Here is a 24,173-nt window from a genome sequence, read left to right as displayed (position 1 = left end):
AAATATATCTGGAACATTATGGATTTTTTTCATCTCTCTTCTCTTCATGCCTTTTTCTTAAGAACTTTTCACATTTTTACTTCACAAATTTAATTTCCTTTCAATCACTTCTTACCTCTTCTGGTTCCTTTTTTTATTTCTTCCTGGCTCTTACTCAACTATCTTTTCATTAATCACAAAATCCAATTCAAGCTGAAGTAAAGCTGGCTACAGTGCCACCTGCCTCGACTCAGAAGATACCGCTGATGGAGTCTCAGGGTCCACCCTCATCTCAGTGATTGCAACAGTGCCCAGATCAAAGAGATTATCTCACTACCCTGACTCTCTCTGGGCGGTCGGGTGCAATGAGCAGTGAGCGAAGGGTGGGGGATGATGCAGGGGGACAGATCCTAAAGGGCCTCGTCTGTCCTTCTGGGCAGTCTGGACTCTGCAAAGAACAATGGAAAGCCATGGAATCCCTTGAACTCTTTCCCCTGGACAGGTACTCCATCCGCAGGACCAGTGACAAGGGCCAGTTCTTCGGAATAACCAAGAAAGGGGGCATTTACAACGACAAAGAACTGGACAGAGAAGTGTACCCTTGGTACAACCTGACAGTGGAGGCCAAAGAGGTGGATCTGAGTGGTGAGTGGCCCTTTTGCCAGAGGACCTGGGCTCTTCTCTTTTCCCCATTCTTTTAAAATTGGCATAAGCTGTCATTTGAGGCCTCCAGAGGTACTATAAGCACTGCTGATGCACCACTTGGCTGGGATGCTACAGTGCCTCCATCCCCAAGTGTAGATGGACCAGCTGTATCCACGTCACCAGAGACTTTGTTAGAAGGCAAAACAGCAGGCCCCAACCCCAGACTGAGTCAGAATCTCATGCACACTACAGTTTAAGAAGCACTGTTCCAAAACAGGCTGCCATATGTCCCTGTGATGGGAATCACGAGTCACCTCTTAAACACAGAGCTTCTCAGATGCCTTTCTGGAGGTCCTAGTCCAGAGAGTCAGAAACAGCAGGGAATGTGCACTGAACAAGTGCTGTGTGATTTTTATTATCATGGACATTTGGGAAAGGCTGCTTTGGAGACTTTATGTGCCAGTTAGTGGGTTGAATTCAAAATCTGAAGCACTTGCCAACTCCAAGATTGTTAGAGTCTCCAGAAAGTAGGGTAACTATTGCCAGAAGGAAAGGCAGGTGTTGGAGCTTTGCATTCTTAGCCTATATGAGAAAAACACAACTGCTCTCCAGGAGAAGGATCAACATTCCCCGCCCTTCCCAGAAACCAACGGGGCCCAGAACAAAGGGTGACTTGGCCAAAGTCCCACTGGTCCTACCCAGGAGGGTCCCTGCCTCCTGCAGGCAGCATGTCCCCTACATGGCAGCCAGGCCAACTTCAATAGACTTCTGAGTGCTTTCCAGATCAATCTTTGCCCCTTTCTTACCCATCTAATCTCACTCATACAATTTTTAAATCTTACAGCAATAGCTTACTGTGCATTTTAAAATACAGAAAATAAAAAAAAAAGAAGAAAAGTATCCCCCCCGCCATAACCCCACCAAACAGCAATAATTACCGTTAGCACTCTAGTGTGTTTCCTCTGGTCTTTTTTCTGCCATTTCATACAAGTGAAATCATAATTTCCTGAATTTTTACTTAACCTTATTCCAGAATTATTTTCTCATGGTACTAAAATGTCTTTATTAAAGAGATTACAACTTTAAAATGTAATTTACATGGGCATTGCCAACAGCCACATGATCCATTCTTTTAAACTGGCCGTGTTTATTAAAGCAATTTCACACAGACTGTTTATCTTTTCAACTGTTCTGTAGTGAATTTATTTAAATTGGTTTGATTACTTAAATTACTGCATTGACTTAATAATTACTTAATTGATTTAATGAAAACCTTTAAAAATACATTTATGCTGTTTCTCTTTTTGATTCTTACAAGTAATTCTCCAGCAAATATCCTTATGCATGAGGCTTTACCCCCGCTTCCTCTTCTGCTCCTTTCATTCAGAACACCATCCTTGGCCTTCCTTCTAAATGTCCACAGCCCCCTCTTCCAGAAAAAAGAGCACCCCTCCAAGACTCCCACCAACACACCTTCTAATCTCAGGGCTGACATCTGCTAAGTCCACTGTAGTGACGAGTCCTTTCTCCTGCAGGGACTCCCACGGGCAAAGAATCCATTGTGCAGGTCCACATTGAAGTTATGGATGAGAATGACAATGCCCCAGAGTTCGCCAAGCCTTATGAGCCCAAAGTGTGTGAGAACGCCCCCCAGGGCAAGGTGAGTCTGGCTCAGGTGGGGGGTGAGGCAGCGCCTGCCGGGGTCAGACCAAAGGGGCAGCACCTCCCGGTCACAGTCAGCTGGCACTTCATGAGCTTAATGTAACCTGTACAACAGCCTTGAGGAAAGATGACATTCCCCCTACAGATGGTGAAACTGAGGCTCAGAGACAATGTGTAGTGAGCAGATTGGTGAGGAGGCGGGTGGTAGAAAGAGGGACTTTTTGGAGACCATTAAGATTAGTGTTACAGGTGAGAGGCAGCCACAGTCAGGTCTAAACCCAAAGTCCCTCACCATCACTGAAACCCCAGCCAGCTCAACACCACCACTGACCATCCCCCATCTTCCACCCTCCAGCTGGTCGTGCAAATCTCGGCAACAGACAAGGATATAACACCACGAGACGTGAAGTTCAAGTTCTCCCTGAGCACTGAGGACAGCAACTTCACCCTCATTGATAATCACGGTGCGCCTTGAAGCAGTCAGCCTGGCTCTTGGAGTGGGCGGGGTTGGGGGGAGGTGGTGGTCAGAGATGGAGTTATTTGAGTCTTGAGATGCCAGGGTCAAGGACTAAGCCAATGAATCAGGTGCCCTCCCTGGGGCTATCAAGTTCCAAGATATTGTATACAATTCCCACCACATATCTTACTGGTCTGTGCAATGGTCACAGCCACCCTGGCCACACTGCCAAGTCCACATGGCCTTGCCTTTTCTCTTAAGATGCCCAGGTCACTGAATAGGCACAGAATAGATATGGGGTGTAGACAGCCTGGTTCACAAACTAACTAAGGGACTCCTTCTCATGGGACCTCTGTGGTCAGTACAACTGCAAATTACTCTATGACATGGAACTTTGAGGTTGCTCCCAAAGAGCCAAAATGGGACATTTGAAACCAAAATACCAAGAATATAGTGTTTTGATTTGGCCACAATGACTACTTAACACTCGGTGTCCTCAGGACGGGATCTGGTCCACCAGTCCCACCCCAGAGTCCTGCAATGTCAGCAGTGGCCAATCAGAGCTTCTGATGAGCATGTGCTTCCCGGAGTGATGAGGCTGAGTGGGCTGGATTCCAGCCAAAAACAGGCTTCCATGCTCTCTGCACCTTCCTCAGAAAAAAACCTAGAATATCCACCTTGAGTCTAAAGAGAGCAATCCTTCCTCCAGAATGGGGAGGAATCCCTGCCCACCCCTAACCAGCAACGTGGTGGTTGGTGAGGCTCCCACCATAGACACAGCCACTGCCACCTCTGAGGAAGGTCAGGGCCTGGGATCCCTGAGAGTGAGGGGGAGACCCAGGGGACCAGCCACAGACTCCTCCTGAGGGATGGGGATGGTGGCCAGGGCACGCTGACAGTCAGTGCCAACCATTCAATACTCCGCTGTCTTTAATAGTAAATAATGTGGGAAAAGCACCTGTCACAACCATCCCCAGTGCCCGCTTCAAACCCACCTCACAGGAGGTCAGCAATGGAGTAAAAAGCTTAAGTGTCACCCCAAATACCCCCCAGTATGTGATCAGGAGATAAGCCTGTTGGTCTCAGACTCACTTATAACATGAATGTCCTGCTACAATATTAAATGAGTATAGCGAGAAATCTCATTTCTCTCATACAGCCTCAGTGGCCATACTGCTATTATTTTCTATCACAGTAGATATGGCTACTTAATAATGAAATGTAATTGGCTTCAATTTGAAATCTATAAGATGGCCTCCTTTGCTTTTGGCTTCCTGAGTGTGCCAACCCCGCCCATGTAGCTACATAAAGCCTAGAGTAGGGAGTCCCTGTACCTTTGACCATCATAACCTCCCAGGAGCCAGTAAAAGACACATTTTCCAGCCTTTGCCCAGAGCCACTGAATCAGAAATTCAGGAAAGGAGAGGGGGTGAAAGAAGGAAAGAGGAGTAGAGGGGAGGTGGGTAGGAGTGGGGTCTGAAAATTAACATGTTCAAAAATCTCCCTGGGGAATTCTTACATGGACTGATTGGGTCTGAGAGGGAGAGCCAATATTTGGGCCAAAGCACAGTCCCAATTCCAGCCTGCCCAGGGAATCCTCAATTACAACTGTAATCATTCCCCCAGTGCCCCAGGGGACCTGTGCATTGTTCTTACTTTCTAATGCATTCTCAGGCATGGCAAAAATAGCCTTAGAAGTTAGCCTGATGCTAAGAGACTTTTCTGGAGAAGGTAATGGCACCCCACTCCAGTACTCTTGCCTGGAAAATCCCATGGACGGAGGAGCGTAGTAGGCGCCAGTCCATGGGGTCGCTAAGAGTCAGGCACGACTGAGTGACTTCACTTTCACTTTTCACTTTCACTCGTTGGAGAAGGAAATGGCAACCCACTCCAGTGTTCTTGCCTGGAGAATCCCAGGGACAGAGGAGCCTAGTGGGCTGCCATCTATGGGGTCACACAGAGTCGGACACGACTGAAGCGACTTAGCAGCAGCAGCAAGAGACTTTTTAATTTTGTTTTCCCCTGATTGTTCATAAAAGCTTGAAACAATGCATTAATTAACTGCGAGTTCCCTCTTACTGAAATAGGGTTAGGGGTCAGGTATTTCAGTTACCCATAGAAACAAAAAAGCAAGGATTTTAAGTACTGGCCAAATCCTTCTTAGAGGCCAAATCGAAGCAGCTGCCCACAATATCTCCTCTCTGGAGGAACAGACCTGTCCTCAGATGGCTAAAACATGAGGCAGGGGTATAAAGGGCAGACACATGGCCCAGGCAGCATATGAGCTGGCACAGTTACGAGGGCTTCTGGAGGAGGTGGCCACACTGTCGGTGGTGATGAGAGAATGCGCACTCCAACAGCAGAGCCTGACTCCGAGGCCTTGGCATTTCTAGATAACACGGCCAACATCATAGTCAAGTACGGGTATTTTGACCGGGAGCGCGCCAAGGTCCACCACCTGCCCGTGCTCATCTCGGACAACGGGAGGCCAAGCCTCACGGGCACCAGCACGCTGCACGTGACCGTGTGCAAGTGCAACGAGCACAGCGAGTTCACCCTGTGCGAGGAGGCGGCCGCCCAGGTGGGCATCAGCATCCAGGCGCTCGTCGCCATTTTCCTCTGCATCCTCACTATCACAGGTCAGTGCCTAGAAGGGTGGCAGGGGACGGCGAGGGGAGGCTGGGGACCCAGGCCCAACCCCGAGGCTTGCAGCCCAAAGCGCGGACCCTGTGCCCGTGTCAGGTCCACCTCCCCGGGTGCTGAAGGGTGGGGGGTGGATGACAGCGGAGGAGGAGGCACGGCTCGAGACCCTTCCCCAGTTTAAAATACTTTACATAACATTCATTCATTCAACTGACATATTTTGAGCACTAACTGTGTGCCAGGCGCTGTTCCAGGCACTTATTTATATAAAATCTCTTTTGGAAAAAAGAGGATCCAGTCCCTCTTTTGGAGAGAAATGGAAAGTATAAAATTTCTAGTTTAAATTATCACCAGGGTCGGGGGGGGGGGGTTCTTTCCTTTTTTAAGATTTCTCCAGCCTTGATCTCTCTCTCCCTGCCACCCCCCTCTTGTTTGGGCCTCAGAAATTTTAGAGGCATTTTAGACCTAACCTCAGTGTAGGTTCTCCAGGAAGTAGACCCTGGGAAAAGGATTGGGGTACACGTGATTTATTTGAGAAGTGGTCCCAGGAAGGCCCAGAAGGAAGAGTGGGAGCTTTGACAGGGAAAGGAGGCAGCTGATGAAGGGCAAGTTGTCACACAAGTTGCCACCTCGGGCCACTGGAGCTTCTTCTCCCTGGGGACTGGGCGGCAGCACTCAGTCATGTTCACCCACCAACGCCCACCAGCAGATGGCCAGGGTGGTCATCTGCTCCTGCTCTTTACGTGGGGCAGGAGCCAGCCATGCAGAGGAGGCCCTTGGGTGGTCAGAGGTCACCCTGCGCACTCCAGTGACAGGGCCGGGGACACAGTGAGGCTCCAGGCCTTTCCTGCCAGTGGCTCCCCTGAGAGGCCCCCTGGCAGAGCCCCTCGTCTGTGGCCAAGAGTCCAGACTGAGATTCCCCTCTCAAAAAAATCTGTAATAATGATGACACTGGCATCCCCACCACACACAGAATTGCACCTAACCTCGCAGCCACTGTATCCGATGTAAACAGCAGAGGCGTCATCACTGGCATTTTACAGACAAGGAAACAGACTCAGAGGCCCATCCTGGCTTCCTATTAACAGTTTAAGTGACTCCAGGCTAGAAGGACAGAATCTAGGGATGTTCTGGGCCTACTTCCAGGAGCTCTCTGCCCCACACAGTCCACCCCTCCTAGGGCTGGCAACCCTTATGCAGTCATACCCCTCAGAGCTCTGAGCAGGGCCAACATCACACCACTGTCTGATCACGGGACTCTGGGCAAGTGACTCAGCTTCTCTGAGATCAGTCCACTTACGTAAAATGGGATAATAGTACCGGATGAGATGGTTGGATGGCATCATCGACTCGATGGACATGGGTCTGGGTGGACTCCAGGAGTTGGTGATGGACAGGGAGGCCTGGTGTGCTGCAGTTCACGGGGTCACAAAGAGTTGGACACGACTGAGCGACTGAACTGAACTGAGTAAAAGAACATGAAAACGTGCCACCACCATGCCAGCATGTAGCACACAGTAGGTGTGCTCAAGAGTGGCTGCTGCTGCTGCAACAGGAGCCATGTCCACCAGCACCGTCATGACCCACCATCATCATCATGGCTCAGAATCTTTGCACCCCAAATTCCAACTCCATCTTTTCCCCTCTTCTGCCCCAACCTCTGGCCTCCTGGCCTTTGCAGATGACAGAGAATCTGTCACAGTGCTAAGACGTAGGAGGAATTGAGGATGCAGTTAGATGGGAAGGAGAGTGGCAGGAGAAAATGAACTTGAGAGAACGTCCACTGTGTTCCTCTCCTCCCACCCCTACTGTGGCCAGTAACACCAACAAAGATCATACCCTGGGGTGGGGGTGGGATGGACATGACTCTGGGCTGGGAGTGAGGGTGCTGAGGGTGGACCCACCATGAGACCAGAGGGAACCAAAGCTTCTGTGTTGGCCCACGTGCCACCGGGAGCTGGGCTGGCCCAGGGATGCCCAGGGAGGAGAGGAGGGAGCAGGTGGACCTGGGAGGTAGAAGGGACCGGGGGGAAGCCTCCGCCCAGCCTGACCAACTCTGGCTCACTGACCGCAGTGATCACCCTCCTCATCATTCTGCGGAGGCGGCTCCGGAAGCAGGCCCGTGCCCATGGCAAGAGTGTGCCGGAGATCCACGAGCAGCTGGTCACCTACGATGAGGAGGGCGGTGGCGAGATGGACACCACCAGCTACGACGTGTCAGTGCTCAACTCTGCGCGCCACGGCGGGGCCAAGCCCCCACGCCCAGCGCTGGACGCGCGGCCGTCTCTTTACGCTCAGGTGCAGAAGCCACCCCGGCAAGCGCCCGGGGCGCATGCGCCCGGGGAGATGGCCGCCATGATCGGGGTGAAGAAGGACGAGGCGGACCACGACGGCGGCGGCCCACCCTATGACACGCTGCACATCTACGGCTACGAGGGTGCCGAGTCCATTGCCGAGTCCCTCAGCTCCCTGGGCACGGATTCATCGGACTCGGACATTGATTACGACTTTCTCAATGACTGGGGACCGAGGTTCAAGATGCTGGCCGAGCTGTATGGCTCAGACCCCCAGGAGGAGCTGGTGTATTAGGGGTCACAGGCCTCTGGGCCTGGGACCCAGACCACTTGCAGCTCAGGCTAGTCGGACACGAGGCATTGAGGCCTCCAGTTGTAACACTCCTGTCCCAGCCTAACAGCCCTTCCTTGCAGGTCACAGAGACTTCACCACCTTGGTTGGCAAAATCCAAGTTCCTGAAACGTCCCAGAACATATTTCAGCTATGGGTACTCCCCAAATGCTGGAAAATCAAGGCTGGTATGCTGTCTGGGTTAAGACATCCATATAACCCTGTCATCTGGAATCACGGGTCCAACTCAAAGATTCTCTCTGGCTCTTCAAAGCAGCTTATGCTCAGTTGCCGCAGGGGTTGGGGTGGGGGTCTTCCCTTGAGGTCCCTGAACCCCCTGGGGAGGCTGGGGAGCCCTGGTGCCTGTCAGCCTGGAGGCAAAAGGCTGGACAGCATGACCATGGGGCAAGACTCTCTGTAGCCCTGTCCTACCAGAAACTGGGACCACCCATCATGCTTGTCCCACCTCAGCTTCCTCACACGCTCCCAAGTACCCCCGCATTCCTCAGCCTCTCCCCAGGCCTGTCAAGAGAGAGAGGAAGGGCCCCTTGACATCTCCCAGCCTTGGGTCCCAAGGTGACCTCACTGGCCCGCTGTGCCTGTAACTATGCTGTACTGTGTATTGAAAATCTAGCCAAGGTCAGGGAAGTGGCTTGTTGAACTCTGAAGCAACTGTGAATTCTCCCTGGAGGAGCAGTGGAGGCCACGTGTGACACCAGATCATAGGGTGTGGGCCACCTTCACACCCACTCCCTCCGGAAGGGGCTGGGGGTCACTATGACCCCAATTTGAGACTCATGACACCCCTCCAGTTTTGCCTGGGAAGCAGGGCAGGTGTTCCCAGAGTAAAAGACCTCTCCCCATATCTCCTGGTGACTCGTTCATGCTCTTTTTTTCTTTCTTTCCATCTACTCTTGATCTCTTGGCATAGTGGCACTTAGGATGTGACCCATGACTACACAACAGAGCCGTGTCATTTGTCTTCACACCTCATTGCTGCCACATCTCAGGGAACCCCAGCAGGGCCCCCTCCCTGCACAAGGCAAGGCCCCTGCTCAAGTCCTGTGGTCGCCTGTGTCTCTTCCACTTTCAGCCACATATGGAACTTTCCACTGCACCACATCTTGGGGAAGGGGCATCACTCAACAGGAGAGGGGAGAGGAGAAAGGAGGCAAATCCTCCAATTCACCCTCTGTCATGGACCAAGGCTCCTGCTGTGGGCAAGGCCCCTCAATTCAGGGGACTGTAGATAATACTGACTTTTAATCTTTAACTAATATCTAGGTTTTTTATATTTTTTATACTAATAATACTTAACACATTTCTAGCTCTCATAGACATATAGAATAAGGGTATTTGCATAATTAGCAGGTTTCTATTTAGGTTAACAATTTTATTTCAGGTTTTTTAGTTGGATCAAGAAATTCCTGTAACCATCTGTTTCCTATCATTGTAGTAACTGCTCTACTAATAATGACTATATATATATATATATAGGCTACACTGGTGCATGGAACATACTGTATTTTTTTAATAACTAAATAAAGAAAAATCTTGAAATACGTCTCTTTCTAGAGCTAAGTGAGCTCATGAGAAATAGAAGCACATACATGCCACCACCAGCACTGCCACCACCATCAGAGGAACCCAGAGTGCAAGGTGACACTTGCAGGCAGGATTTCAGACACATACTGTAGGAAAGTGACTGCAGCGGAGAATGACAAGGGACACCTCATCCATCCTGGTCTCCTCCCAGAGGTCCATGCCTTCCCTCAGCCTGCACATGCCCCCCAACCCCCCCTGACTCTACACAACAGGCAGGGCCTCTAGCAGCTGAGCTGCCACACCTTTTGCAAGTGGCAAATGGACCAGGTAGGTGAGATAAATCAGCAGTGAGGGAGGAAATCAATCTCTAATTAGCTGGCTGACAACAGTGACTGAGCAGCTGGCACTTCACTCGGGTGTGTGAACCCCAACATTGAGGTCCTGCCTGGAAATCAAAAATGAGAATAGGAAGCAATCAAAAATGAGAGTAGGAGGCCTCCCTGACAGACTTAGGACTTGAATTGGGGAGGTGAGAGATGAAACTCACTTCAGCAAGGCCCCTGGCTCCTTTACCCCCTGCCAGCAGGGTTTCCTGGGCAGTGTCTCTCTCAGGGATGGCATTTTGCAAACTGTGCTCTGAATAAACACTACTTCTTGGAGCTCTCAGGGGTCAATATGTCCTAATTCCAATTTTGCTCTAATTTCCCTTGTGATTTCTTGATCCATCGGTTATTTGAAATGTATTAATTTCCAAATACTAGGGAATTTCCCAATTTCCTTCCGTTATTGATTTCTAATTTCATTCCACTGTGGTCAGAGAATTTTTATGATTTAAATCCTTGTAAAGTTTATGATTTAAACTAGTAAATTTATAGTAGTTTTATACCCTAACATATAGTTTATCCTGGAGAATGTTCCACGTGCACTGGAGAGGAGTATGTATTCTACTGTTGTGATGGAGTGTTCCATAGTGGTATGTTAGGGTTGTTCAAGTCTTTTGTTTCCACACTGATCTTCTTTCTCGCTAGTATATAAATTTTATTGAAAGTTTAGTGCTAAAATCTCCAACTAGCACTGTTGAATTGTATACATCTCCCTTCGATTCTGTCAGTTTTTGCTGCATGCATTTTGGGTCTCTGTTGTTAGAGGCATATAGGCTTACAATTGTTATGTCTTCTTCTTGATGGACTGACCCTTTTAGCATTACAAAATGTACCTCTTTGTATGCAGTCATGATTTTTAAGTCTGATTTGTCTGATATTAGTAGAGTCACTCCAGCTGTCTTTTGGTTACTGTTTACATGGTATATCTTTCCTACCCTTTCCTTTTCAACCTACTTGTGTCTTTTAATATAAAGTATCTTCTGTAAATAAAATATAGTTGGATCGTGGCAGATTATCCATCCTACCAGTCTCTGAAATGTTGTCTTTTACTTGTGTCTTCCGTGAACAAAACATAGTTGGATCATGGCAGTTTATCCATCCCTACCAGTCTTTGCTATTGAAGTATTTAATCCTTTTACATGTAATGTGATTACTAGTAAGGCAGGATTTATGTCTGTCATTTTCCTGTTTGTTTTCTATGTCTTGTCTTTTTTGTTCCTCTGTTATCCCGTTATTGCCTCTTTTAAGTTAATCAGATATCTTTTAGTGTACTATTTTAATTCTCCTGCAATTTCTTTTACTGTATTGTTATTTTCTTAGTGGTTCTCCTAATGATTATACTTAAAATCTTAACTCTTAGAACAATCCAGGTAAAATTTGTCCCAACTCAATTTAAGTTGTGTACAAAGCCTTGCCCCTAATACCTCCACTTCCTCCCGCCTCCTCTGTGGTGTCACTGCTGTGCGTATCACAGTGCTATAGCTTGTATGCCCAACCACACAGAGGTGTGTTTATTGCTTTATGCAGTTGTCTCTTAAATCATACAGGAGGGGAAAAGAGAATTTCAAGCTACATATATACTGTCTTTTGTATCTACCTATATAGTTACTTTTATCACTGATCTTTATTTCTTCGTGTGAATTCAAGTTACTGTCTACCATCTATCACTTCAGCCTGAATGATCCCTTTAGTATTTTCTGTAGGGAGAGTCTTCTAGTGAGGAATCTCTCCATTTCATCTGGGAAGACTTGATTTCACGTTTATTTTTTTGTAGGGTAGTTTTGCTAGATACAGAATTAATAGTTGATATACCTTTTCTTTCAGCCCTTTGAATTTCATCCCACAGCCTTCTGACCGCCCTGGCTTCTGATGAGAAGTTGACTGTTAATCTTATTGAGGAAAATTTTATGTGATAAATTTCTCTCTTGCTGCTATCAATAGTCCCTGAGTCTGTGATTTTCAACAGTCTCATTATGATGTGCCTAGGATAGGTTCTAGAGTTGATCTTACTTGGAATCCACTGAACTTCTTGAATGTATATATTAATATTTTTATAAAATTTGAGAAGTTTGGGGCCATGATTTTTTCAAATATTCTATCCCACTCTCTCCTGTCCTCTGTGTGTGTTAGTCACTCAGTTGTATCCGACTCTTTGAGACCCCGTGGATTGCAGCCCACCAGACTCCTCTGTCCATGGAATTCTCCAGGCAAGAATACTGGAGTGGGTTGCCAATTCCTTCTCTAGCGGATTTCCCGACCCAGGTATCGAACCCAGGTCTCCTGCATTGCAGGTGGATTCTTTACCATCTGAGCTATTAGAGAAGCCCTCCCCTCCTCTGGGACTCCCATTATGCATTTGTTAATATACTGCTAATTTCCTATGGACATCTAGATTTCTATTCATTTCTTTCTTCTTTCTGTTCCTCAGACTAGATTATCTCATTTTACCTATCTTCAAGTTGGCTGACCCTTTCTTCAGCCAATTCACATTTGCTCTTGAGCTCGTCAAGTGAATTTTTATTTCACTTACTGTACTTTCAACTCCAGAATTTCTATTTGGTTCTTTTTAAAGCCTCTTTATTGACATCCCCTATTTGATGACACATTGGTCTCATACTTCTCTTTCATTCTTTAGACATGGTTTCATTTAGTTCTTTGGACATATTTTAAATAACTGGCTTAAAGTATTTGTCTAGTAAGACCAACATTTGGGTTTCTTTAGGGATAGTTTCTGTTGATTGCTTGTTTTCCTGTCAATGGGCCATTTTTCTTATTTCTTGGCATGCGTCATAATTTTTGTAGAAAATTAGTATTTAAATAATACAATATGGCAACTGTGGAAACCAGAGTTTGTTGTTGCTAGGTTTTCTTGGTGCCACAGCTTGTATTGACTTTGTTTGTTTGTTGTGTGTAGCTACTGAAGTCTCTCTTTGACTGTTGTTGTTCAGTTGGTAAGTCATGTCTGACTCTTTGTGACCCCATGGACTGCAGCACACCAGGCTTCCCTGTCATCCACTATTACCCAGTCTGCTGAAATTCACGTCCATTCAGTTGGTGATGCCATCTAACCATCTCATCCTCTACTGCCCACTTCTTGTGCCTTCAATCTCTCCAAGCATCAGGGTCTTTTCCAATGAGTTGGCTCTTCACATCAAGTGGCCAAAGTATTGGAGCTTCAGCTTCAGCAATAGCCCTTGAATATTCAGGATTGATTTCCTTTAGGTATGACTGGTTTGATCTTCTTGAAGTCTAAGGGACTCTCAAGAGTCTTCTCCAGCACCAAAATTCAAAAGCATCAATTCTTTGGCACTCAGCCTTCTTTATGGTCCAACTCTCACATCCGTACATGACTACTGGAAAACCCACAGCTTTGACTAGATGGACCTTGTCAGCAAAGTGATGTCTCTGCTTTTTAACATGTTATCTAGGTTTGCCATCGCTTTCCTTCCAAGGAGCAAGTGTCTTTTAATTTCTTGGCTGCAGTCACCATCCACATGCTACTCTCTTTGGTAGTAGTCAGTTAGTGACTAGACAGAGTCCCTTAAATGCCTGGAAGGAAGAAGTCTCTCAGCATTTGCCAAGGGTTCTTTGCGTGTGTTGGGGAACTTCTGCTCAGGCAGACAGTTTACAAGTCTGTCTTAGCCTTTACTTTCTGTTGCACAGAGTTTCAAGATGAGCCAGAGGTGAGAGCTTAGGGCCTTCCCAGGTCTTCCCTGAGAATGTGCACAGCTCTACACATATGAGTGGCCTTTTAGATTCCTAGGATATGCCAAAGTTTTTCAAAGCCCTCTGTAGACAGTTTATTCCTTAAGTTTTCCTTTAAAATTTTTGGTCGGCTTCTTGTTTGCCCTGCCTGTTATCACTGCCTAAGGCAACTGTGACGTTAAAAGACTCTCACCAATCATTTTCAACAAATGCTCTGCTGGGGGGTGGGGGAAGAAATGCTTGTTTGCATTAAGCAAGCTTTAAGTTGGGTCAAATAAACACAGCCTTTCAAGGGAGCTCACCTTAGGAAGCACCAGATAGGTCAAAAGACACCAGGTATCTAGGAACTGAGCTTTGGAGGAGTTTATATTCTGTTCTGCTCCTTCCAGTGGTTGCCAGGCTGCTGATTTTCACTACAACTGTGGAGCTACTGGGTTTCAAGGTGACTACTGGGCTAGAGAGAAGTGGATGGGACTAAGGCAAGTTAAAACAAAGCTTTAACTGCAAAGTTAACTATTCTTACCACAACTTAGCCATTTGGTCTTTGCCGCTTCCTTTTTTGTTTCGTTGTTGATGTTTGTTCTTGTTTGCCACGCCAAGCAGCTTGTGGGATCTTGGCTCACTGGGCAGTTCCTGGCCGTTGGCAGTGAAAGCGCTGAGTCCTAACCACTCCTAACCACTGGACTGCCAGGGAATTCCCTTAGCTACTTGTTTTCGATGAATACTCCTTGGATTGTTTCAAGCCTTTGGGTAATTTCCAAAGTTCTGAAAAGGTTGATTTTGATCATTTTTCCAGTGTTCTCATTGCTTTTATGGAAGAGAGGATTTCCTTATTCTGCCATTCCTGCTGATGTCACCCCCTCAGATTGGTTTTTGAACTCTATTTTCCTGTTTGAAGTGTCTGCCCTCTGAACTCACGGTTGTCCAACCCCTGAAGCCCATGAGATCTGTGTACGACCTTCAGCTCCAAGAAGTCTCCCAGGCACTCCCAAATCACGGAGTCCCTATCCCTCCAGCCTTCCAGAGGGGCCTGGCTCTGAGCACGATGCCACCCTGGCCACATTCTCTCTGACTCCTGTTTACCCTAAGGTGGCAGGAGTGATCCTCATGAAACCAGAGAGCTCATCTCTCAATTAGCAGCCTTTAGTGGATGCCATGAAAGGGCAAAAATCCATGCTCCCTGGAATCTGCTTGCCACACTGCATGCACCTGCTCCAGCCAACTCTGGGACCCCCACCAGGGTAAAGTGGGCAGAAGCTAAAGAGGTTCCGAGCCCTTCCTCAAGCCAAACGAGGCCAGCATCACTTTCCTCATTTCACAGATGACTAAAGCGAGGCCCTGGAGCAGGGAATGGCAACCCACTCCCGTATTCTTGCTTGGAGAATTCCATGGACAGAGGAGCCTGGCGGGCTACAGTCCATGGGGTCACAAAGAGTCGGACATGACTGAGCACACACGCATGCAAAATGAGACCCAGAAAGGGATCTTTCCGGAACTCTATCTTTCTTGGAAGGCCCTAAGCTCTCCACTCTGGCTGACCTGAAGGTTCTGTGAAATAAAAAGTGGCCAGAGTCACACAGCAAGTTAAGAGAGAGTTGGGAGTAGCACATGCCTTTGGCTCCCAGGAAAGTATGGCTCTGCAAGAGATTTCCCTAGATCTGGGGGCTTAGAGGCTGCCGGAAACTTCATCCATGCCCATTGTGCTAGTAATGGAGAAAGTGACCACTAGGGGGCACAGGGCCTCAACACATGCTCAGGACTCTCCAGCATCCCTGAGATGGAATACCTGGGTATCCTAACGTACACCTCTGGTTCTGAGGGGCCTGGACCTTGAAGGAACCTAGATCAGACAGGGGGCTACAGGGTCCAGCCCCACAACTTGCTCTGCATCTCCCCTCATGCCAGTCTCTAATGGGAAAAGAAAGGCAAGTACTTGGTTCCCCACCTTCTCAAGTAGATGGGTTACCTGTGACCTCCAGTAGCTCTGATGACATGGAGAATCTCAACTAGCGGGAGCAGCTGGCCCTGGATGTGCACCCCATTATCCCTTCATGCATCAGGAGCCTCTCCCTCCACATTCAGCCCTCCAGCTCTGTGGCACCCCACTTTTGGCAAGTCAATCCTAGAGCACTGATTCTTAGGCCAGAAAGAACAGCCATCCTTGAGCACCCTGGTTCCAGGTATCTTCCAGGTTAAGAATCCTTACCATAAATTCTACTGTCCTCAAAATGGCAGGCTGAATCTCTGATCTCTACAACCAAAACCACAGACCACACACAGTGTTAATTTCACATATATATACAGTAAAAAATAGAAAACAACAGAAATGCCCAACAATAAAAGACTAGTAAGGTAAATTATGGCAGATCCATAAAACAATACTGGGCAGCCATTATATCATGTGACATGGTCATCTTGAGCTGAATTCAAGGTCAAACCAAAAAGCTGAACCCAGTGCATTATTAACAGTCAGATCTCAACATTTTTACTTGCAGATATCCATCTCCAGGTTTGGAAATTATAAATAATTTTTCTTAATTCTGTGTTTTCTAACTTTCTTTAATTAGCATGCATTATATTTATAAGTAGAAAAGAATGGTAACTTGTAAACACTTTCTTCTCATTGAAAAATAGTAAATTTGATAAGCAAAGTTTGTCCCAAATATCATTTAAAATTTAATCTTAAAAAAAAGTTTTTTAGTTTACTATCTACTAATGCAATGGATAGCTTTTTAAAGTAATTGCTTCTGAACTCAGTAAAATGGTTGTTGCTGTTTTTAATCATTCCTTTTGGCAACCCACTCCAGAATTCTTGCCTGGAAAATCCCATGGATGGAGGATCCTGGTAGGCTACAGTCCATGGGATCACAAAGAGTCAGACACAACTGAGTGACCACTTTTCAATCATTCCTTTGAACTTTGTCCTGTGGGACCTGCATCTTTGGAGCTGTTTAACCCCAAATTTCCAGCAACTTTCTGGATCTGAACTATTATAATCTGTGGGATGAAGTAAACATGGTTTTCTAACCAAGTGACCCCACAGGATTCTGCAATGCATAGAAAATCTTACATTACTCTTATACTACATTACTCAAAGATATAAGAGAAAAGGCTGAGACCAATTTCCACAGTCCATCCAAAGACGATCTGGATGTGTCTGGGAAAGTTGAGTGTCTACCAACTCTCAGGGACTTCACAGGACTTTGCAATATGCTTTTGTAGCATAAGGTGTAGGAAGTGCAGTTAACCTCTGATGCTCCTGAGTAACAGTTGCTGGTGGGATGTTTGATGATGTTACACAGGAAGCTGTGCAAGGAGGGACAGGGGGGCGGGGGTTGTTTTCATATGGGACTCTAAGCAGGAAATGAGTCCTCACATCAAAGAAAGCAAGCAAAACTCTATCTTTGAGCCTAGGAAACCAACCAGAAAAGGCTTTTCCTGACTGAGCACAGGGAGACCTATAGACACAAGGTGTTCAGCAAGAAACAGAAATGCCCTGCCTGGGGTATCGCATAAAAAGTCAACACTTTGCAGAGTGTAGAGAATAATGAAAAGTGATCTGGGGCATTTTTTTAAAAAACATACATGTGGTACAGCCATACAATTAAATACTACCTAGCAATAAAAAGGAAACACTGATACATGCAAAAACTTGAATGAATCTCAAGTGCACTATGCTAGGCAAAAGAAGGCAGACTTAAAAGGCTGCTACGTGTGTATGCATCTGTGTGTGTTAGTCACCCAGTCCTGTGGGACTCCTTGCAACTGCATGAGCTGGAGCCCACGAGGCTCCTCTGTCCATGGCAGCCCACTCCAGGATTCTTGCCATGCCCTTCTCCAGCTACATACCACATGATTCCATTTATACAACATTCTGAAAAAGGCAAACGGTCTGTCTAGTCAAGGCTATGGTTTTTCCTGTGGTCATGTATGGATGTGAGAGTTGGACTGTGAAGAAGGCTGAGCACCGAAGAATTGATGCTTTTGTACTGTGGTGTTGGAGAAGACTCTTGAGAGTCCCTTGGACTGCAAGGAGGTCCAACCGGTCCATCCTAAAGGAGATCAGTCCTGGGTGTTCTTTGGAAGGAATGATGCTAAAGCTGAAACTCCAGTACTTTGGCCACCTCATGCGAAGAGTTGACTCATTGGAAAAGACTCTGATGCTGGGAGGGATTGTGGGCAGGAGGAGAAGGAGATGACAGAGGATGAGATGGCTGGATGGCATCACCGACTCGATGGACAAGAGTTTGAGTAAACGCCGGGAGTTGGTGATGGACAGGGAGGCGTGCTGCGATTCATGAGGTCGCAAAGAGTCGGACATGACTGAGCGACTGAACTGACTGACTGATACCAGCAGAAAACAGATCAGGGTTTCTAGGAGTTGCAGGGGAGGAATGGCTTAACAAAGAGAAGCTCCACAAGAAGGACTTTTCATTATCTTAACTGTGGTAGTGGTTATACAATTCTACGCATTTGTCAAAATCATAGAACATATACTCCAAAAAAGTAAGCATTAATTTTTTTAATTATCAAAAAAAATTTAATGGAGAAATATTTTATCAGGGTCTCACTCTATAAGCAGTTAATTTATTGGTTACTTCACTGGTGCACAAGGCGCCTCTGGAACACATACTCATTCCTTCTTTCTCTCTGAACTATCTGTCGAACAATAACTCCCTCGATTCTAGTCTTGACACCTCTTGAAGCCCTCTCCTCCCCTTCTCTACTGTTCCAACCTTAGTTGGAACCCACTTTGTTCTCTGTACTATGGTACCCCCAACATTTCCCAATTGTTCTTCCTATCTCTAGCCTAAACCCCTGCCAGCCATTCTCCTGCTAATACTGAAATGATTTTTCTGAAGTGCAGATACGATCTTACACTTCTTTGCTGAACAGTCCTCAATAGAATTTTTCAAACCTGCCATGGCTCTCCACTGCCAGACATAAGAGTCCAAAGCCTTCAGCCTGGTACTCAAGGCCATGCATGATCTGGCTTCTCCTTAAAATTTATTTTCTTAGTTACACTCATATTGGACATTCCAGTCATATTAAGCTACTTTTCCTCAGACCATACGGTAGGTTGCCTTTTCAGTCAAAATATGCACTGCCCTTCTCTGTGGGAGGTCTACCCATCCCTAACCCACTGATGTCAAATTTGGCCAGGTGATGCACTCTCCCAAATGAGAGTGGAAGAGACATTTGCCTCTTTGGAGCAGTTCATGGTTCTACCATCTCTCCTCTTTGCCACCAGCAATGAACACATAACTTGAGTGAAAAATACACCTTAAGGGACTTCCCTGGTGGTCCAATGCTTAAGACTCCACCTGCCAATGCAGGGGACAGGGGTTCGATCCCCAGTCTGGGAATATCCCACATGCCATGGAGCAACTCAGCCTGTGCACAACTACTGAAGCCCGTGCCTAGAGCCAGCGCTACACAATAAGAGAAGCCACCTCAGTGAGAAGCCTGCTCACCACAACAAAGAGCAGCCCTCACTTACCACGACTAGAGAAAGCCCCAGAGCAGGAAAGAAAACCCAGTGCAGCCAAAAATAAACAAGCAAATAAAAATTAATAAATAAACCTTGACTGTAGTAAACCACTAAGATTTGGGGGTTGTCACCAAAGCATAATTTAGCCTAAAGTAACTAAAACTCTCCATGTAAGGTCCATAATTGTTCACTTTGAAATCTCTATGCATAGTACAGACACATAGCTGGTATTCAATACATATTTGTTGAATGAATAAATATAATAAGTGAATGAATAAACAGATGGCCCCTGAGTCTTGGCACATGATACTCTCTCTACAAAGAGTGACCGTCTCTGCTTCTTTATTGCTCAACTCCTCCTCCAATCAAACCTCAAAGATATCCTCCTCCAAGAAGGCTTCCCTACCATCCCTCCCTCCTCCCTAAGGCACTATGTGTATTTGTACTCTCATAATAACTGTGCAGCTCCCCACCCTGGCTGTGAGACCCTTAGGCAAGGCCAGATCCGCCTCACCTCGGTGGCCCCGTTCCCAGGAAAGCCAGCCCAGAACAAACAGGTAGATGAATGAATGAAGGAGTGAGGTGTGGGGAGTCTTCTATCTCTTCGCTAGCCACAGGCTTTCTGCACTCCAGGCCCTTGCACGGGCTGTTCCCCTGGATGGAACATGAGTTCCTTCCCTGTTTGTCGGCCTAACTCTTCTAAATCCTTTAGCATCACCTGCCCCATCCAATGCACATCCTTGTCACAATTAAGTCACTCCCTCTCCCTTGTTCCCACAAACTTAATATATCCCTTCAACAGAGCCCTCGTCACATGGTGCTGAGGTCTTCTACGGCTTGCCTCCCTTATTCCTCACCCCCTCCAGCACTCTAGGGCAGGGCTTAAGTTGTATTCATCCCTAGGTCCTCATACTTAATGACAGCAATAACCAAAATAACAACAAAAACGAACCAGGCCTTACTCTGTTCAAATAAATGGGCAGATGAAAATTTGAGTGAATAAACTAGGTGACTGGATTCTAGGATGTTCCTCCATCATTCCTCAAAAAGCCCAGGATTGACTGAAAGTGCTGTGATTGAATGTGCTACGGCTGAGCTGACTGGCACTTTGGTACCACAGCTGCCTCCTCTCCCAGGCCTCTGCCCTTGTCCCTAACTTCATGGGCCACACAGCCCATCACTGGTAAGTAGCAGGGGGGCTATAAGGCTCAGCACATGGTCCCCCTACCCTATACGCCAGCCAGTCCCTGAGCAGACTTGGCAAAGGTGTCCCAGAGAGCATGACTCCAGGAAAGTGTGTGCACAGGTGTGCCAGTCCTAAAGCCTCCTCCTCTCATCTCTTATCAACAAGGACAACTGGGCGAGGGGAGATGTGCAGAGAAGGAGGAGGAGCAAGGAGTCTGTGCCATCCCAAGGTCAATGTGCATGGTTAACTGTATAATTGACTGCAGATGTGATTGGGAACTCTGACTATGATGGTAACCACCCAAGGTCAAGAAACACTGGTCACCTCCACAGAATGGTTTCTTCCCCTGACTCCTGCTCCAGAGAAGCCCAAGAGAATCAAGCAGAATGATAAGGGAAAGGAAAAAGAAGCACTTATCTAGAACTCATCCTGACCACACACCTCCAGGAACTTCAATCACCTGGAAACCAACCAGAAGCAAAGGAAATGCTTCTATGTAACTGATCGGTACTCCTCAGAGATGCCAAGTTCATAAAAGCAAGGAAAGAAATCAGGAACTGTTATAGACCAGAAGAGTCTGAGGAGACACAACTGCAAGCAAGTTGGGATCCTGAAGCAGATATTGAAACAGAAAAGGAACATTAGGTAAAAATTAGAGAATTTCATATAATATACAATAAAAATATTCTACCCATGTTACTTTCCTGGTTTTGATCATTGTACTATGGCTGTATAACTCGTTATCACTAGGGGAATCTGAGTGAAGGATATACATGAACTCTTATGTTTGCAATTCTTCTGTAAGTTTAAAATTATTTTTTAAATAAAAAAGAGTACACTTTGTTTGACTTCCAAAGGACTGCTATGCAGTTAGCAATGTCCTGGTAAGAATGCAGTCCTTCTTACCAAACCTGGTTTGTGAATATAGCATAATCCTGTTCTCTCAAGAAAGCTACAGCTCTTCTGTGAAGCTTATAACTATCAAATGGAAGGAGGAGGAAAGCTAGAAGAGATACCCTGAGAAGCGACAGGGAGGGAAAAGGACTAGAACAACACGAGAGCAGACAGGATGCTCAAGGCAGTCCCTGTTTCAGCACAGCTGCGGGTATCTTTATGCTCCAACTCCACTGGTGAAACAAAGGCTTATGGAGCCCTTGGCCAGATCCTGAGCTGGGGACACAGGACTGAGTAACTCCTGCTCTTCCCCTCCAAAGGCTCATAAATAGGGTGGAATGTATGTACAAACACAAAAGAAAACCTTACACAATTTCTATCACTTTGAAATGTGAAGTGTGTTGTGGGGCCCCAGATGAAGGAGATATTAATTCAACCTGAGGGAAAATAAAGCCAGAGAAGCCGCTGCAAAGGGGGCTTTCAGATGCTGGAGATGGGTGGAGCCCAGTGGGTGAGGGGGAAAGTGACTGAAGTAGAACCTAGAGAGGCAGGCAGGGACCAGATCAGAAAGGATCTTGACTGTCCTTTCTAATGTAGACCTGGCCCTATAGCAATGGGAAACTACTGAAGGGCTTAAGCTAGGGTGTGGCTTGTCTAAGGAAGTGCCAGCGCTGCAGTGGAGGGGTGTCCTTTCTTCCAGACCGAGCTGAAAAAAGCTTATATTGAGGGCAGCATGTGCCCTACTTATGCGATGCTTGTAGCACATTGTTCAGTTCAGTTCAGTCCCTCAGTCGTGTCCGACTCTTTGCGACCCCATGGACTGAAGCACACCAGGCCTTCCTGTCCATCACCAACTCCCGGAGTTCACCCAAACTCATGTCCATTGAGTCGGTGATGCCATCCAACCACCTCATCCTCCGTTGTCCCCTTCTTCTCCTGCCTTCAATCTTTCCCAGCATCAGGGTCTTTTCAAATGAGTCAGCTCTTCATATCAGGTGGCCAAAGCATTGGAGTTTCAGCTTCAGCATCAGTCCTTCCAATGAACACCCAGGACTGATCTCCTTTAGGATGGACTGGTTGGATCTCCTTGCAGTCCAAGGGACTCTCAAGAGTCTTCTCCAACACCACAGTTCAAAAACATCAATTCTTCGGTGCTCAGCTTTCTTTATAGTCCAACTCTCACATCCATACATGACCACTGGAAAAACCATAGCCTTGACTAGATGAACATTTGTTGGCAAAGTAATGTCTCTGCTTTTTAATATGTTATCTAGGTTGGTCATAACTTTCCTGCCAAGGAGCAAGCATCTTTTAATTTCATGGCTGCAGTCACCATCTGTAGCGATTGTGGAGCCCAAAATTAAAGTCTGCCACTGTTTCCACATCTATTTGCCATGAAGTGATGGGACCAGATGCCATGATCTTAGTTTTCTGAATGTTGAACTTTAAGCCAACTTTTTCACTCTCCTCTTTCACTCTCATCAAGAGGTTCTTCAGTTCTTCACTTTCGGCCATAAGGGTGGTAATATCTGCATGTCTGAGGTTACTGATATTTCTTCTGGCAATCTTGATTCCAGTTTGTGCTTCATCCAGCCCAGCATTTTTCATGATGTTGTTAAAAGGAACAAGGCAATATAGTCCAAACAGAGAGGCTAAGAAACAGCTTATTCCCCAGAGGGTCAAATTCACAAGACTCTGCAGGATTTCTGCCCTACCTCCCCCAAGGGCAAAGGCTCAGCTAATCCAGGCTGGGGGTATACATCTTTCTGTACTGCATTTGGGGAACATGCTTAACATACTTCTGGGAGATGAGTTCTCCTAGCAGCATTTCAAGTCCACTCTGGTCAGCTCAAAACAAAGAGCAGACAGACTCCTCAAATGAGAGGGCAAGAGAGGGGTCCGGGCTGTGTCTGCCTGCCTGCTCCCCTAGGCTCCTGAGCTACTGAGCCTGCTTAAGGGGAGCAGGCGCAGGTGCACTGAAGCACCCCCAGCCATCTTGCTGGGTTCCACAACTGCCTGTTCTTCTGAGTCCTATGAATGTGAATAGGTGGCACTGAACGTTCCCAAGTTACCAAGCATCCCCAGGAACTCTGGTGGAGAAAGCCAAGATAGAAAGAGGAGGCAGGGTTAAGAGTCCCCTTCAGAACCCTCATACACTGTTGGTAGGAATGTAAGCTGGTGCAACCACTGTGGAAAACAGTATGGAGGCTCCTCGGAAAACTAAATATAGAATTACCATATGAACCAGCAATCCCACTCCTGGGCATATATCCGGACAAAACTCTAATTCAAAAAAACACATGCACCCCTATGTTCACAGCAGCACTATTCCCAACAGTCAAGACATGGGAACAACATAATTTATTCAATTTATTCATCAATAGATGAATAAAGAAGATGTGGTGCATATACATACAATGGAATACTACTCAGTCCCTTGGACTACAAGGAGATCCAACCAGTCAATCCTAAAGGAAATCAGTCCTGAATATTCATTGAAAGGACTGACGCTGAAGCTGAAGCTCCAATACTTTAGCCACCTGATGCGAAGAACTGACTCACTGGAAAAGACTCTGACGCTGGGAAGGATTGAAGGCAAGAGGTAAAGGGGACAACAGAGGATGAGACGGTTGGATGGCATCACCAACTCGATGAACATGAATTTGAGAAAGCTCCAGGGGTTGGTGATGGACAGGGAAGCCTGGTGTGCTGCAGTCCATGGGGTCACAAAGAGTCAGACACAACTGAATGACTGAACTGATATAAAAGAATGAAACAATGCCCTTTGCAGCAACATGGATGCAGAGATTATCATACTAAGTGAGGTAAGTCAAGAAAGACAAATACCATATGATCACTTGCCTGTGGACTCCAAAATATGACACAAACGAACCTATTTATGAGACACACAGAACAGACTTCTGGTTGCCAAGGGAAGTGGGCTGGGGAGGGATGAAG

General features: G+C 46.7%; 1 protein-coding gene across 2 annotated transcripts in view; it reads left to right on the top strand.

Annotated features, from left to right (window-relative positions):
• CDH5 (cadherin 5) overlaps positions 1-10,963 on the top strand; it is a 39,385-nt gene extending 28,422 nt beyond the window's left edge. For both annotated transcript variants that reach the window (XM_005896580.3, XM_070388317.1), the window contains exons 8-12: positions 482-624; positions 2,160-2,284; positions 2,642-2,750; positions 5,137-5,382; positions 7,461-10,963. In XM_005896580.3, coding sequence (XP_005896642.2) covers positions 482-624; positions 2,160-2,284; positions 2,642-2,750; positions 5,137-5,382; positions 7,461-7,975 — 1,138 coding nt within the window. In that variant the 3' untranslated portion in view covers positions 7,976-10,963. The remainder of the gene's footprint in view (positions 1-481; positions 625-2,159; positions 2,285-2,641; positions 2,751-5,136; positions 5,383-7,460) is intronic.
• Positions 10,964-24,173: the final 13,210 nt, after the last annotated feature.

Source organism: Bos mutus, chromosome 18 (assembly GCF_027580195.1).
Source record: "Bos mutus isolate GX-2022 chromosome 18, NWIPB_WYAK_1.1, whole genome shotgun sequence".
NCBI classification, from domain to species: domain Eukaryota; kingdom Metazoa; phylum Chordata; class Mammalia; order Artiodactyla; family Bovidae; genus Bos; species Bos mutus.
This window is presented reverse-complemented; position numbering and strand designations above follow the sequence as displayed.